This window comes from Emiliania huxleyi (assembly GCF_000372725.1).
Source record: "Emiliania huxleyi CCMP1516 unplaced genomic scaffold EMIHUscaffold_62, whole genome shotgun sequence".
NCBI lineage: Eukaryota > Haptophyta > Isochrysidales > Noelaerhabdaceae > Emiliania > Emiliania huxleyi.
The window spans coordinates 102,257-118,351 of record NW_005197351.1 but is presented as its reverse complement, the minus strand read 5'-3'; the positions used below and the strand labels follow the sequence as shown (position 1 = coordinate 118,351).

Here is a 16,095-nt window from a genome sequence, read left to right as displayed (position 1 = left end):
GCCAAAGAATGGCGCTTTAGTGAGCTGGTCGCCGATGTAGTGCGCGCCGATGCTCACCGGAACAAAGCCACTCGGGTCGGTGTAGGAGTCCAGGCTGGCCTTGCAGCTCTCGCTGCCATCCACGTACAAGGAGAGGTCTTGGCCACGACGCGAGAACACCACTCGCTGCTTCTGGCCGACCGTGAGAGCGCGAGCGGACATGAGCTCGCCGCCCCACCAGCCCAGGAAGGTGACGTCGTCCTGCACGCAGGCCGGCTTCCAGGGGGGCGCCCTCATGTCGTATCCCGTGGCGCCGTACAGTGTCAGGACAACGTGCAGAGAGTTGGTCAAAATCAGCGCCCATCCAAGTGCAACGCCTGACTGATGGCGGCCAATGATAGTCCCGCCGTGTTGGTTCATGCCTGGAGTCTGAGGCGTGACGTCCATTTCGATGACAAAATCATCGGCTCCAAGGTTGAAGTCGGGGACTGCCGCAAAGGGTCCGGTGTAGCCTCGTGTCTGTTGGAACAATGGTGACGCGGACGGCGGAGAGCACTCCTTGAACCGGCAGATCCAGCCATTGTGCCCGTTCGGCTCGCGGTCCTGCACCGAACTGTCGGAGTCGCTCGGGTAGATGTTGCCCGTCGAGTCCCATTGCACCTTGATGCATGCAGGGTTCGCGAGGCAGTAGCTGATGGCGTCGTCAGCGGTGCCGGTCAAGCCATCGACCATGTACGGGTAGCCACCACAGCCGCCCTGCCCGCGCGAGACCATGACGCAAGTGGGTGGCGGTGGTGTCGGCAGCGCGGGCAACACGGCAATCGCGAGGAGCAGCATACCTGTGCGCAGGGCTGGACGGTCGTGAGATCGGCGTGCGGATGGCAGCGCGGGGCTGTCCCAGCGGGGCTGGGCGTTCCTTGGGGTTGTTCGCGTCGATGACTGTGTGTCGGAGTACTACTTGGCGGTCCGCGACACGGGCGCCGAGTTTGATTGACTTTCTCGAGCGCCGCCTGCAACGTTGTCCGTTGATTCGTGCGTTGGCTTGCCATTACGAGCGTTTTTCGTCCCGGACTCGAGTCCCAGACAAAGGGTATAAGAAGGAGGCGTCCCGGACTCGAGTCCCGGACAACTAACTCTCGCTGGGCAGAGAGAGGGGGGGGGGGGGGGGTACCCGCGCCCGCGCATGGGCGAAAATCGCATGAAGGTGTGTGCACGTGTGCAATGCGAAGCTCTGTCCCGGACGGGCGGAGGTGATCTGAGTCGATGCGAGCGCCAGCGCCAGCGCGATCGATGGGCGGCTGCGCTGGCTGGCTTTTTCCGAGCTTTCTTTCTTTCTGTCTGTCAGTGTTGTGCGAGGGAGCTTTGTTGTAAAATTCTTTCTGTTTGTGACTGTGATTGATCGTCGTTGTGCGATATGCTACCAGGACATATGCATGTGCATGTGCATGTAGGACTGTGTTATTCACTCGCGGCTTTCTCATTCTGTGCCTTCAATAATATGGGGGGGAAACTCCGCGCGTTGAGTTTTGCGAGCGCGCCTCATTCATCGGTCATCCGCCTTGCGTTGAGTTTTGCAAGCTTGCACAGGGGGGTGGCCGCGCGTGTATGTCGTGGTTTGCTGGGTTGCCGGAAACCCTTGTACAGGCCAAGTGCCCAGTGGTGGCGGCGAGAAAATCGAAGGTGATTTTTAATTCCGTCTTGTCCTTTCGCCTGCGGAAACGACCACCGCTCCCTGGCGTGGCATATCTCGTCAACCTGCATGGGCGGGGAACCTCGCTGCATCTCGCATCTCTCTCGGTATGTCCGCAGCGCGCTTCGAGCCAATGGAGGTCGAGGACGGCGAGAGCTGCACCGTGTGCATGAGCCGCCCTCGCACCGTTCGGAACCAGCCATGCGGCTACGCGACGCTCTGCGAGCTGTGCACCATCAAGATGATCAAGTCGCGAACAATTGACTGCCCGCTGTGTCGCTGGTGCGCTTGAGCGGAAGCTGCAAGCCTCGACGGCAGAGCCAGAGCCCACTGGCGAGGCCGTAGCGCGGACGTTTGCGACGCTGCTCGAGTTTCTGCAGGCAGTGCAGGACAGCGACTCGGAGGTGGTGGCGGCGGCGGCTCGTGAAAAGATGGAGCGGTGGGAGGGAGGGGAGGAGGAGGAGGAGGAGGGGGAGGAGGAGGAGGGCCCGGCGTACCCGATAGATGAGGGTGGGCACGCGCTTGTACCCAACGGCGTGATTGCACTCGAGGGCGGCGCCTTCTACGAGTGCTCCACCCTTACGAGCATCACGCTGCCGGACAGCCTCACCGCGATCGGCGACGAAGCCTTCAACGGCTGCGACTACCTCACCGCCGTCACGCTGCCGGACAGCCTCGCCTCGATCAGCGAGAGGGCCTTCGGCGGCTGCTCCGCCCTCACCAGCCTCACGCTGCCGGACAGCCTCACCTCGATCGGCGTCGCCGCCTTCAACGGCTGTCTTCCGCTGCTCGTCCCTCACCGCCGTCGCGTTGCCGGACAGCCTCACCTCGATCGGCAGAGGCGCCTTCTTCCGCTGCTCCGCCCTCACCGCCGTCACGCTGCCCGACGGCCTCACCACGATCGGCAACGAAGCCTTCCGCGACTGCCCCCTCGATGCCGAGTCGGCCGCGGCATTGCGGGCCAGTAACCCTCGCGCGGTGTGAGAGGAGTCGCCTCGTGCGACAAAACGCCAATCGAGATTCCACGGGCACTGCTCAGCGTATCTGCAGCTGACCATTGCAATCTCAATTTACAATTAGCAATTAGGTAAAGAAGGAAAGAAAACGGCACTTTCTTTAAACACCCTCTGGTTTCCCGGGAAACTTCCGGAAACGCAAAGTGCTGGGGACCCTCTGGTTCCCCTCTGGGTTGCCGGAACCCTTGTACAGAAAGAAAGAAAGAAAACAGACACGCCAAACGAGGGATGGGACGAGGACAGGGTCCCCACCTGCACGAGCAGGATTTTGGAAGGACGATCAGGGGGACAGGCAGGTGGGGCTCTCCTGCTCCTGACAAGGGACACGACAGGCTCGCAGCGCGGTGCGCGGTGGACTCCCACATCCACTGGCGGTCTCCTCTCAGTCTAGCGACCTGCCTCCAGCTTGTCGCTGGCAGTCTCTCGCACATGCCCTCGTACAGGCCAAGTGGGGCTAAATGCAATACTTTTTCTGCGTTCCCAAGGGCATCCAGACGAGCACCAGAAGCCACCTACCCCGGCGCGCACTCCCCCGGCCCCGCCCGAGAGCGCTCCCGACTCCCGGCAAGCCAACCAGTGTCACCGCTCGGCGCGAGAGGAGGCCTCTCCCGTTCCCTCCTTGCCGCGGCCTCGCACACCACCAACGTGTCCCTCGACCCGCGCTCTGTTCCGCAAACGCCTCTCCAACCCGTCCTGCCCTCTCCCGCCCGCGTCCCGCTCCATCCCACGCACACACCCATTCCGCCCGCGCGTCACCACCACTGCCGATCCCACTCCCAACCGCATCCCCCTCACCCCCTCACCCCCCACCCCGCCTCCGCTCGGCCGCTCCGCCGCCCGTCTCTCCCCGCCCGCTCCACCGGCCACAATCCCCAACCCCCTGCTTCATCCGCCGCGTTGTAGGAGTCTCCCACCCCTCCCGCCTCCCTCTCCGCCGCCTGCCAACCCTCCTCCCTCCCCACGCGATCCGCCATCGCCTTCTCCTCCTCGCCCGCCGGGCGGTTTAGACGCCCTCCCCGAGCCTTTGATCGAGGAGACTCCCCGCGCCCGCGCCAGGCGCCTCTCCAGCCATGAAGGTCGCCTTCAAGACGCTCAAGGGCTCCATGTTCCACGTCGACGCCGCGCCCGACATGCTCGTCTCGCGGGTCAAGGAGCTGGTTGCCGCATCGGAGCACGGCACCAAGGACGGCTGGGAGGCGGAGGGCATCAAGCTCATCTTCCAAGGCAAGGTGCTCGACGGCGGCCGCGACCTCGCCTCGTACTCGATCAAGGAGAACGACTTCATGGTCGTGATGGCCGCCAAGCCCAAGCGGCCGGCGGCCGCGCCCGCCCCGACGCCCGCGCCCGCCGCCGCCGCATCGACGCCCGAGGCGGCGCCTGCGCCGGCCGCAGTGCCGGCGGCTGCTCCGGCGGCGGAGCCGGCGCCTGCGCCGGCCGCGGCGGCGGCTCCGGCCGAGTTCGCGCCGGAGCACGCGGCCGCGATCCAGTCCCTCTGCGACATGGGCTTCCCGCGCGACCAGGTCGTCGCTGCCATGCGGGCCGCTTTTATGAATGCCGACCGCGCCGTCGAGTACCTGACGAACGGCATCCCCGAGGGGCTGGGCGGCGAGGGCGGCGAGAGCGGGATGGAGGTCGAGGGCGGCGAGGGCGAGGGCGAGGGCGAGGGTGAGGGCGACGACGCGCCCTCCACCTGGGCTGAGCTCGCCGCCAGCCCCGCCTTCCTCGCCGAGGTTGCCGCCGTGCGGAGCGCCGACGAGCCGCAAGCGGCGCTGCAAACCTACCTCGGGCAGATGCGCGAGTCGAACCCGAACCAGCTCGCCCTCATCCAGGGCAACGCGAGCGAGTTTGCCGCGGTGCTCAACGGCACCGCGCCCGCCCCCGTCCCCGGCCCCGCGACCGGAGGCAGCGCCCCCCTTCCCTTTGGCGCCGCGGACGGCGGCGGCGGCGGCGGCGGCGGCGGCGGCGGCGGCGGCGCGGCGGCGGCGGCCGGGCTGCAGGCGATGCTGCAGCAGCGGCCCGAGATGCTGGAGGGCCTCCTTCAGAACCCCGAGGCGCTGCAGCAGCTGCTGCAGGCGCCCGAGGTGCAGCAGATGCTGCAGTCGCCCGAGGTGCAGGAGCAGCTCGGCCTGACGCCCGAGATGATGGCGGCGATGATGGGAGGGCTCGGAGGGATGGGCGGCGGCGGCGGCGGCGGCATGATGGGCGCGGTGCAGGCCCAGCTCAACGACGAGGACGAGGAGGCCATCCAGCGGCTCATGGCGCTCGGCTTCCAGCGAGCGATAGTCATCCAGGCGTTTCTGGCGTGCGACAAGAACGAGAACTTGGCGGCAAACTTCCTGTTCGACCAGGGCAGCGACCTCATGTGAGGAGGGCGCGCGGGCCGGCCACATCTACAGGGCGAGCGGACAAGGGTTTCTACAAGGCGGGGGGGTGGGGGGGGTGGGGGGGTACCGATCTCCGCCGAGCCGTCGCCCCGCTCTCGCTCCGGTCGCGTCGGGCTGGCTTGGCCGGGGCTGTCAGCCACGAGGCGAGTGGTGACCGAGTGGGTGCATGCGAGGGAGCGACCGTGAGGGTATGGGCCATCGGTTTGCGCGCGACCGGGGTGGACGCGGCTTGCCCGGGGGTCGACGCGGCGCGCGAGCTGAGAACCGGGGCCGCGTCCGCGACACCCGACACGACGATGGGTCTTGTGGGAGGCTCGGCGTACGGCGACGCGACCGACGCGACACGTCGGCGGGCGTGTCCCCGTGTGGGATGTGGGCTGTGCGATTGTTTTGATTTGAGTGTCACGTCGCGTAACAAAGACTGAGGATGTGCAAATACCCGCGCGCGGCGGGCCCCCACGTGGCCGCGCGCGCGAGGTGGACAGTCGACAGACACACACAGACACTGCTCACTGGAGAGTCCGCACTGGCAGGCACCGCTGCGCGGGGGCGCCCCTGCACCCACGCCGCCGGCTCTCCTCTAGAGCTGCTCTCCTCGCCTCCGGCGTCCAGAGTCTCACATCGTCCTCGCTACGCTCATCTCGCCGCTCTGCCGCGCGAGCTTGAGCCAGTGCTCGAGCGTGCTCGCCGACGGGCGGTCGGCGGGGTCGCGCTCCGTGCACCACTCGAAGAGCTCCACGCACGAGGCGTACTCTGGGTGTGCGGCCGCTAGCGGAACCCCGCCCCACGCGAGGGCGGGGCGGGTGCCGAGGGCGGCGCGGTAGCCGTCCTCCCCGCGCGCCGACCGCGCGCTCGAGTGGGGCACGTCGCCGGTGAGCATCTCCCACAGCACGAGGCCGAGCGCGAAGACGTCTGACCGGTCGCAGACGCACCACCCCTCTGCTGGCCCCTCGCCCGCCCAGCTGGCCGCTCCGCCCTCGTCGCGTGCGTCCCGGAAGCACTCTGGCGGCCGCCAGGGCTCGGTCCCCTCGTAGAGGTTCCTCTCCGGGCTGACCACGCCGCTCAGGTCGGGGCGGAGCGGCAGCGACACCCCCAGGTCGCACCTGCGCCCGCGCGTGCTGCGGGTCCGAGCCGGGCGAGGGCGGCGGCGGCTCCTCTCTCACGGGCGGGGCGCGAGGTGGAGGGCGGCGGCGGCGTGAGCGGCGGCGGCTCCTCTCTCACGGGCGGGCGGGCGGGCAGGCGGGCGGGCGGGCGGGCGGGCGGGCGGGGGGGGTCGGCGCACAGCTTCACGGAGGAGAGCTTGACGAGGGAGGGGCGCTGCGCGGGGAAGGCCTCGGAGCTGAGCAGCACGTTGGCCGACTTGACGTCGCCGTGCAGCGTCCGGTGCTCCGTGTGAAGGTAAGCGAGGGCGCCGGCGACGGCGCAGCCCACGCTGAGGACCTCGTCGGGCGAAAAGAGCGGGCGCGAGCGGTCGTGCTCGCCGTACTGTATGCGCGCGAACTGGCGCTCCTGCACGAGGCTGTAGAGCGAGCAGTCGCACGCCTCGAGCGCGAGGCACAGCTGGCCGTCCGGGTCGCGCTGTGGGCGCGGGAGGGTCGGGTTGGAGTGCGGTCGGCAGGACAGAGCGGTTGGCGATGGGCGGTGACGGCGGCTCACCTGCGCCGCGCGGAAGCCCACGATGTTGGGGTGCGTGATGCGCGCGAGGAGGTTCGACTCGTCCCGCAGCGTCTGCTCCACTCGCCGCAGCTCGTGCGGGATGAGAGGCGAGGTGTCCGCCTTTTTGATGACCCAGGGCGAGCGCGGCTGGCCCGATGGGCCGGGCGAGCGCATCATCCGGTAGACGGTGACGCCGGAGCCTTTGCCGATGCGGTGGAGCGCGCCCGACGAGGGCACTACGAGCGACTCGCGGCGCAGGTTGGACGGCGGCGTCACGTGCACTCGAGGGTTGGCTGGCGTGAAGAGCAGCGGCGTCGCCGCCATCCGGCGGCGACATGCCCTCGGTGAGGAGTGGGAGGGCGAGGCGAGGCCGCCATCGTCGCGCAGGCCAGAGGGAGTGGGAGGGGTGCATGCGTGGATTGGCGAGCAAGCGAGCGGCGACGAGTGGCACGGCTCCATGTGCTCCATCTCGTCGCGTGCACTGCTGCTGCCTGCGGCGAGCAGGCTCCGCGGGCGGTTATGACGGGCGGTGGATCGTGCGTGTGTGCATTTAGTGAATGTGAGCGGCGGTGCGGATGGAGCTAGGTCTCTGGGCCAGCACACCAGCACCAGCACACCCAGTACACACACGACCACAGGTGGTGGCCTTCAAGCAGGAATGAGAACGAGAAACCGCAGGGTTGCGCGCAGTGGCGAATCGCACCAGGTCTCTCGTCACATGCGACATCGGGCCATGCCGCAATGCGTCAAAATACGTCGCTGTGTTACCTCAAGTGTGGGTGCCTCGTTTCTTTTCGTTCTTTCATCTCTTTAAACCTCACTCACCGTGTCAGTCTGCGACGGCGCCGACGCAGGAGGTACTCGAGTAGGCTTGGACCTTGGTGCTGCGGTGCAGGGGTGTGGGTGTGGCGTCGGCCGTCGCTCGAGTGGCGTCGTGCAGAGAGAGGACAGTTCCGATCTCTCACACGACAACACCTCCCTCTCCCCCTCCGGTCACGAGGACGTCGAGCCTCCGCACCAGGGCGAGCGCCGCCCCACGCCGCACCTCAAAGCGCTGCTCGGCCGCACGGAAGCTCGCACTTGACCGAGCCGCTGCGCAGGGCCACCAGGACGGCATGCAGCGGGCGGCCTCCGGGATGGAGCCGTTGCCGCCGCGATTCGCTGGCGACTCCTCGTTGACCTCGCATTTGCGCCGAAACTCGCTCGCAATCACGTGGAGCGGCCTGCCGCAGGCGGGACACCTCCCGCCGTCCACCCGGCCCGTGAGCGAGCGCTTGAGCACCCACTGCAGGAGGGTCGCGCACTGGACGTGCAGCACAAAGGCCCGCTCGCCAGTCAGCGGCTCGCGCACAAAGGGCACGCCTGCGCCTGGCGGGGTGCCCGGGCAGCTCAGCCGCTCGTCCATCAGGCACGAGCCGTTCCTCGTCACCGTCGCGTGCGGCGTCTTCCACCGCAGGTGCGTCGCCGGCCGCACAAAGCTCTTGACGAAGCAGCAGGCTGGTCTGAATGAGCCGAGGCTGTACTCGACCTCCTGCAGCGGCGAGCCGCGAGGGGTTCCAACGGTGCCGTGAGCCGACGTTGCCCGCGTGTTGAGGCGAATCCCTCCGCAATCCGGCCGGGCCGCGCACGGCTGGAGCAGGCGGGGAAGACAGCCGTCGCGGTGGGGGACCGCAAACTCGTCGAGGTCGAGGCATCCCACAAAGATATCCCGCCCCCCGCCTCCGGCTTTCCGGAGCGCGTCGTCGTAGGCGTCAGTCTGCCGGCGATCGCCGGGGAACCAGACGTAGGCGGCCCGCGAGCCGAACGGGCGCAGCGCGCTCAGGATTAGCTCTGGGTTGCTGCTGCCGTTGTCGTAGACGAGGATGCGGCTCGCGCCCAAAGCCAAGTGCCAGGCCACCCAGTAGCGAAGGCGGGAACCCTGCCAGTCCGCCTCCACGTGCAGGATCAGCGCCATCCAGACCTCGGGCAACCTCTCGCCTCTGCGCACCGGGCACTGGGCATGTGGCGCCAGCGCCTCTGCACGCACACGAGGCACCGCCACGGTCGACGGCTGCGAGGCACGGTAGTCAACGGCGCCGATTCCGGTGCAGCTCTGCAGGATGGATGCCCTCGCCCAGCTGACTGTTGTCTTAGACTTCTCGGCATCATACCAGATTGCGTCATCGACACACTTGGCGGCGGCGGCAGAGGTCCACGGAGGCGTGGGGCAGCCTACTCCCCCGGCCTGCAGAGTCCGATGCCAGTAGCACAAGATGGCTGCGGCTCTGGTCCGGTCTGGCTGGAGGAGGCAACCCACGTCTCTCGAGGCCAGGCACGGGCGCGCAGACCGGTGGATTGCAGCGGCGTCGCAGGCGGAGACGTTGGAGGAGTCGCAGCAGACATCACGGAGCCGCAAGCCGGTGGCGCACAGGCCCGTGCTCATGCTTCAGGCTCTCTTAACACACCTATGAAGTGGACGCGCGTGCTTTCCACTAGTTTCACTCGGGTTCACTCCCATTGCACCTTCGGGGAGGGTTCAAGGTGGTTTGGCGCGGAATGGGTTTGCAGGTTCAGATCCTCAAGTTCGGGTTCCACATGGCCATGCCTCATTCGTACCCGGGCGGTCTCGTAGCTCCCCCGGCCCTGGATGCAAATGACGTGTGAGTGTTGAGTTGTTTGGTATTGTCTTTAAGGTATTGCTGAAAATCTCTCTCCCTGGATGTGCCGAGGGTTTGTATGTGTATGTAGGTTGTAGCTCGATCGGTCACACCGCCATCATCGCCGACGTCTCCCAAGTGAGACGATGGAGAGGGGGGACGACAGTGCTTCAGCAGCGTGCACCTCGATCCTGTACCGTGTTTGTTTTGACCCCTCCCCCAATGAACACACCAGCGAGGGAGGGCGAGACGATCGAGGGGTCCCGTACCATGCGGAATCGACCCTATCCAGTGCTCAAGTGCTCAAGACCTCAGCACACTCCCAGACAGAAGAGCTGAGAAAAAAATGTCTGGGCCAGGTGGATCTGGGCTGGTGGATGCTACTAGGTCAGAAGTTTTATCTCTGGGCCCCGAAAGGCATCTCTAGCAGCGTCGTTACGCATGCGCCCTCCCCCCGGGCGCATGCGCCTCACATCTCGCCAGAGCATAAGCCCTTGGTGTGCGGCGAGACGAGTTTTTCGCCATCGCCGCGAGCAGCAAGCCGCCCGCCGCAACAGCCGGAGGCATCGCCACGGCACTGACTGCGCCGCGATCCCGCACCCGTCGACGAAGCTCCCCCCGCGGAAGACCGCGCGTAGCGACGCCTTGACGATCGAGATGAGCGCGCTCGAGGCTCGCCCACCTACTGCCCCTGAGAGTTGGTTATACAGGCGTGCGCCTTCTTCCTCTCGGACCTGGTCCTCAAGGTGCGCGGCACGTTCGTCACGGACGTCTTCATCAAGGCCGTCACCGAGGCCACCGGCCGGACCGTCCGCATCGAGTTTACGCCCAACATGCCGCCCACGCCGATCGTCCACGGCCTCGAGGGCGGCACGAGGCGAGTGCTGCCCGGCCAGCCGCCCCTCGTGGTGGAAGACCTCTCCATCGCCGTGACGCAAAACGACAACACTGAGGTCCTGCACGTGCGCACCGCCGGCTGGGCCATTGATGCGACCGCGCGCCTCATCCAGCGCTCCGCCACGAGCGGCAAGAAGCAGGTCGACCTCTCGTTTTCGCCGCTGCGCGACCCGCTCGCGCCCAACCCCAAGACGGGCAAGGTGGTGGCGCCGCACGGCCTGGTGGGCCAGTCCTTTGACGGCGACGACATCGCGGTCGACGGCAAGAAGGACCGATGTGCGTGGGCGCCCGGGGCCCTCCCTCCCCCGACTGCCGCAGCGCCGCGCGCGCGCCCTCAGAGACCTCGCATTGACACGCGGCTCCACCGCGCCGCAGACCGCGAGCTCTGGTGGCGCCAGAACGCGTTCAAGGCCAACGAGATCACTACCGAGGCGCAAGCCGAGGGCGCCATCGAGGGCTCTGGCGACGATTACAAGGTTGCGGACTTCTTCGGCACCGACTTCAAGTACCGGCGCTTCGACGCCCTCGAGGCGGCGCCGCGCAGCATCGCGGCGCTCTCGGGCACCAAGCGCTTCGTCGCAAACGCTGGCGCAAACGCCGGCGCGGGGCCTCCTGGAAGCGCAGCAAGGCGGGCATGTCCGGCGACGACGTGCACGCGTTTGAGACCGAGCGCAAGCAACAGCCCTAGCGCGCGTCATGTGGACCGGCTGCTGTGTGTGGTGAAGATGTTCCTTTTCTCGCGTGCCAGTCCGCGCCTGTACTTGTACTTGTTCTCTAAGTAGTGTATAGACACACGCGCTGGCATGGCTAGAAGCCGATTTCGTGCGTCAGCGGGATCGCGGTGGAGTTTCTGGCTGTCGCACCGACCCGAAGTGCCGGCAGCATGTGGTGGAGCACTTCCGTGGCGGAGCTCCGTCCAGTCCGGAAGTGCCACGATCGACTCGCGATAGACCTGAGGCTGGACTGGAGATTGACCCCGGCTGTCGAACCTGTCTCTCGCCGCGGGAAGGGCTGGACGAAGAAGCGCTCAGCGCAATTTGAGGAGTCGAGCAGGTCAACTCGGTAGTGCCGGTGCGGCTGGAGCAAAGGAACAGGGGGCGCTAGAGTCCTCGGTTGAGGAGCAGAGGCGCGAAGTCTCAAAGTTCCCCGCTCTAGCGCGGCCATTTCGAACCGCTGCTGCAGCGCTACCTGCTCGCCCGACTCCCACTCCTCCGGCGGCAGCACCACGGCGTCAATGATGCGCCGGCAGATATCCGCAGGCACCTCGTACTGCCGAAGCACGAGCGCGAGCACCATGATGCAGTCGTAGTCCCAGCGGTGCACCTCGGTGCCCTCTCGGCGGGTGAGCGTGCGCCGAATGCACGTGAGCCCGATGCGAAACAATGCTAGCGTATCCAGATGCTCAAGGGCCGTGCGTTCGAGATTATACGGGCCCCTGAACCCAGGGAAGGGCGGATGCGAAGCTAGCCGCTGCTCCTCACGATGCGCAAGGGCGATCGCAGGGCGCATGTCCACGTCGATGACAATCTCCCGTTGCCGGCAGTCCACCTCTGTTGCGTCGATGCCAGGCGTCACCAAGATCTGGAAAGGAAACCCCGTGCGGTAGCAGCCACCACGCAGCCGAAGCACTAGCGTGAGGACGGCGTCGTTTGTGATGCCCTGCCCATGTAGGTCGTGAGCGTCGTGGAGACTCAGTTGCCTGTCGGTGTTGGCGTGCAGCAAGCGCAGTTGGTCAACTGGGATGCCTTCCTGGACTGAGATCGCGTTGAACAGGTCGAGCGTGCTCCAGTTTCCATGTGCCTCGACCTGAATCGCACGTCCAGTGAGTGTTTGCAACGTCAGCTGCAGCGGTAGCCGAGCTTGCGCAGCTCCCGCCCTGGCTGTCGCAAGCCAGGCAGCATCCGCCAGCAGGCGCGTACTGGGGTGCTCGAACTTGCCGAGACCAGCCATCACGCGTTTGACGAGATCGTTTGCCGCATTGTAGTCTGGCTCCATGATGCCTGCGCGGTGGGAAGAAGGCGTGCGCTGCGCCGGAATTTCTTTTTCTGGTTCTTTCTTGTGTGCACGAGTGAACGCAGGAAACAACGTATCTGCTTGCAGGGGCGCACGGGGTGGCAGGAGATAGATGGTAGGTATGTTGTTGGTAGGGCCTGCAGAGCGACGCACTGCCGAGCGGACGCGCGGTCGGTGCGTGTGTATCTTTAGAGAAACCAAATCGGCAGCGCACAGTGTGTGATGCGACATGCACCTCATTATTAATTGTACGAAGTGGTTATAAACGATAGTTTGGGTCCGCGTTGTGGAATTCCCTGTGCTGCTGTCTGCTATCGCGCCGCAGGCTGAGGGTGGACCTGTCGCAGGAGGTGAGGCACGAGGACTCTCACGAGGACCAGTAGCCTGACCTGTATCGAGAAGCTTCACCTATTATTCTTCCTTCTCTCTCTCTCTCTCCCTCTCTCTCTCTCTCTCTCTCTCTCTCTCTCTCCCATTCCAGAGTGATAAATAGTCCGCCGTATTCCCATGTCCCCGGATTCCCATGCCCAAATAGTGGCACGTCACGCTTCCCCAACTCCCGTTGTGCAAGTTTGGCACGTCATAGTCTCTGACTGCTTTCGCTGGGCCGCCGCGCTGCGAGACAGTCGACCTCTTTGCTGTTGTGGTGTCACAACTCGGTGCATAATTGCGCCACTCCCCCACCGGTGTATAACTACGCCTTCGTACTTTGAGTACTCTCTATAAATATGTCTTCCTCGGCTGAGGAGGCCCGCGGCACTGCGGGCAACCTATCTCCCGCGACCAAACCGCGGAAGGACCGCGTACGACTAGAACTCCACTTGCTGGACACCGAGGATTCGGGTTCAGATGACCATCTCTCGAGCGAGAGAAGAGGGACGCCTCACGATGCTACAGAGGGCCTCGACCAGGACCATTCCACACGGTCAGACCACTCCGATCCCCACCACAGGACCACTCCGTGAGTGTGGATAGACCTGGTCTGCGCTGTGTCGCGCGCGCTCATCTTCCGAAGACTAAGTGTTTGCTTCGTTGACAAGCTGTGCACGGTCGCGCGTCTTCATCGTCGGTCTCTTGCCGATGGCCGATACAAGCATGAAGCAGCCCCTGATAGACGAAACTGGCAACCCCGAAGGCTACATCAACTTGGCCGAGTATGACGCAACCATGATGGAGTGGCCTGGGATTGCCATCGCAAACATCTACACGGGCGCAGCTTGTGATGTGAATGCCCTGACAACAGCCGTTCAAAACGTGGTCGCCAAACACCCGATCGATCCTGGGTGGCCGTCTGGTGAAGGTTCCGAACATCCGAAGACGCAGGCTGCATCTGGATTTGCGGTACGCCTACTCCCGGGCGTTTCCGGCGTTCCGATTCGTGTGTTTAACTCGAGCGCTGATGAGGAGGCTCAGGCGTGGCAGCTTGCGGAAAGAATTCGGGGCAACGCGGCGCCCTGAAATTTTATGAAACAGACCGCCTTCAGCGAGGTCTTCAGCGAGGTAAACCGCCGTGCAGGGTCTTTGGCTTCGATACACATGCCTGTTTCGCGTCATCTGCTACCGCAAACAACCCGGAAGGCCGCGCTGTCCGACCTTGGCGGGCCAAGTAGGCTTGCTGATGGTGCGGCGGCGCAGTATGCGGAGAGCCTCTCCCGGCTCTTTGCGACACCCTCGGACATGGAGGAGCGCTGCAATGCTCTTCACCCATGGATTATGCCGTCGGTCGAAAGACGGTTCGAGTTCCACCACAACTGGGCCATGGAGACGATGCGTGCGGGTCCGCGCCAGCGCACCTTTGACCTGCTCAACGAGTCGTTTGCGGCGCACGGCCCTGCGGAGAAGAAATTCAAGGGCCTCGCCTCGCTGTACTACAACGGCTCCACGCCGACAGCGCTTCTCCTTTGGGCTGGCGGCGCCAAGTCGATGGAGGGGCTCGCGGCACCAGCCCTAGCCGCGATGGCACGTCACCAGGCGGATCTGCTCCCGCGACTGAGCGAACCAGTCCACCTCTTTTGGACAATGCTCGACTTCCCCATACTCGGCCGCCGCAGAGAGAGGCGGAACAAGCACCGGCTGCCGCATTTCACAATGTGCGGCCAGCGGACGCAAGCCGAGATCCCGGTGCCAGACTTCACTTTCCATTCGTACGGCAAGCTGAGCGGCCGCGAGCCTAACACCAGCTGGGCTGCCATCTCGCGCCGCTTGAGACAGGGTGCCGAAGGCAGGCAGGCGTGGAGGCTGCGACAGCGCCGCCTCACCTTTCGCGGCACCGTCTCGGGCTCGCGGGTGAGGCGCGCGCTCGTGCCGAACCTGGTGGCATGTGCGCGAAACGAGACGGCCGTGCCACTAGACGTGCAGGACACGTGCTGCGGCGCCCGCAAGCGCGCGTATCGCCTCAACCTGACGGAGCAATGCCGCTCGCGCTACCTGCTGCATCTCGAGGGCAACGCTTACTCGGCGTCGCTCAAGTACAAGCTCGCTTGCGGCTCGCTTGTGCTGCTGATCGACTCCTCCTGCGAGGAGTTCTACTACCCAGCGCTGCAGGCCCACAAGACGCACGTGCCGATCCGGCTCTCCAAGATATGGAGCAAGAATGAAGATCTTATCACGCGCGACTTTCGCACAAAGTTGCTGCCAGATCTGCGGGCAAAGCTCGCCTACTACGAGAGCGCCGAGGGCGAGGCAGCGGCGGCGCGCATCGCCGCCGCCGGGCAGCGCTTTGCCGCCGAGCAGCTGGGCCAAGGTGCGATAAGCTGCTACTGGTACGCCGTGCTCCGGCACTCCCTTCTCCTGCAGCACGCGCAGCACCCGGGCGGGCAGCACGCCACGCCCGAGTCCAGGGCCGAGCACGAGGCGGACGTGGCGGCCTTTATGGGCTCGATGCGCTACAACATCAAGCTCGAGTACACGGAGGCCGGCGGCTTCCGCGTGACGCCGCTCTGCCACCGGAACGAAGGTGGCTCCTCTGAGAGCGGGGTCACGTGCTACAAGTACAGGAGGAACGACTGGAGGCGGCGCTAGTAATTCCGTCGCGCTCGGTTTACATAGACGGGTTGGCGGGGTCGCGCGGGGCTCGCGCGACTGGGCCCTGCGCCCTGGTAAACCGGCACATTGTCAGCCAATGCGCGGCTCGCCGCCCACCCCACGCGGTCCCTAGGTGTACTAATAGCATAAAGGGGTAGGACCCTGACGCCTGCGTCTCAGTTGCACAACCGTAGGACAACCACAAGTGTTGTCATCAACCGTCAGGGTCAGGGTGTGGAAACCCCGCAATTTGAGATGCAGAGGGAATCTTGACACTTGAGTTGCAAAAAAATCAATTCAGATTGCATTTTTCAACTCAGAACGCTGAGTTGACTTTTTGCATTTCAAGATCTTGCTGGGAGCGCGCGCGGCGTGCCAGCGCGCCTAGCCTGGTGGAACGGGGCGCTGTCGCGGGGTGCAGTCAGCGGTCAGCCGCGTGTAGTGGGCGGGCGGCGCGAGCGTGCGTATGTGCTGAGTGTCCAGCAGGTCTGCTGCACAGCCTGCTGGCAGGCTGTGCAGCAGATCTGGTCGGGTGGCGGGGCGCGTGCGCGGCGGCCGCCGCGCGCGGCGTGCCGCCGCGCGCGCCTCGCGCGGTGGAGCTGCGTCGTGCCGGGCGCGGCGCGCTCTGGTAGGACATGGTGCCTGAAGCAGTGTGCAGGCGCCTGGCAGAAGGCGTGGACTGTCAGTGAGGTTCACTGCGGCGCGCGCGTCGCGGCGTGAGTGGTCGTGCGGCTAGCTCTGATGGTGCGAGAGGCGCGTGGCTGGTGCGGGCGGCGCGGGACGGCCATGGGGTGCCAGCA

At 65.5% G+C, this 16,095-nt stretch overlaps 4 protein-coding genes across 4 annotated transcripts; 3 read left to right on the top strand and 1 right to left on the bottom strand.

Moving 5' to 3' along the window:
- Window positions 1–1,778: 1,778 nt before the first annotated feature.
- On the top strand, window positions 1,779–2,653 carry EMIHUDRAFT_214613 (hypothetical protein; the record flags this gene model as incomplete). Its single annotated transcript, XM_005763684.1, has 4 exons — window positions 1,779–1,944; window positions 2,015–2,073; window positions 2,179–2,446; window positions 2,511–2,653. The coding sequence occupies 4 exons, from the start codon at window positions 1,779–1,781 to the stop codon at window positions 2,651–2,653; spliced, it is 636 nt and encodes a 211-aa protein (XP_005763741.1).
- Window positions 2,654–3,755: 1,102 nt separating this feature from the next.
- Window positions 3,756–5,051, top strand: EMIHUDRAFT_214612 (hypothetical protein; the record flags this gene model as incomplete). The annotated part of the gene is made up of 5 exons (XM_005763683.1): window positions 3,756–3,971; window positions 4,155–4,205; window positions 4,416–4,538; window positions 4,716–4,793; window positions 4,899–5,051. The coding sequence occupies 5 exons, from the start codon at window positions 3,756–3,758 to the stop codon at window positions 5,049–5,051; spliced, it is 621 nt and encodes a 206-aa protein (XP_005763740.1).
- Window positions 5,052–5,685: 634 nt separating this feature from the next.
- Window positions 5,686–7,371, bottom strand: EMIHUDRAFT_452428 (hypothetical protein; the record flags this gene model as incomplete). Its single annotated transcript, XM_005763682.1, has 4 exons — window positions 7,329–7,371; window positions 6,726–7,216; window positions 6,352–6,647; window positions 5,686–6,172 (listed from the first exon to the last, which is right to left on the bottom strand). Exons 2-4 carry the CDS (start codon window positions 7,191–7,193, stop codon window positions 5,686–5,688), a joined length of 1,251 nt encoding a protein of 416 aa, XP_005763739.1. The 5' UTR covers window positions 7,194–7,216; window positions 7,329–7,371.
- Window positions 7,372–13,351: 5,980 nt separating this feature from the next.
- Window positions 13,352–15,292, top strand: EMIHUDRAFT_104739 (hypothetical protein; the record flags this gene model as incomplete). Its single annotated transcript, XM_005763681.1, has 2 exons — window positions 13,352–13,554; window positions 13,882–15,292. 2 exons carry the CDS (start codon window positions 13,352–13,354, stop codon window positions 15,290–15,292), a joined length of 1,614 nt encoding a protein of 537 aa, XP_005763738.1.
- Between the last annotated feature and the right edge of the window lie 803 nt (window positions 15,293–16,095).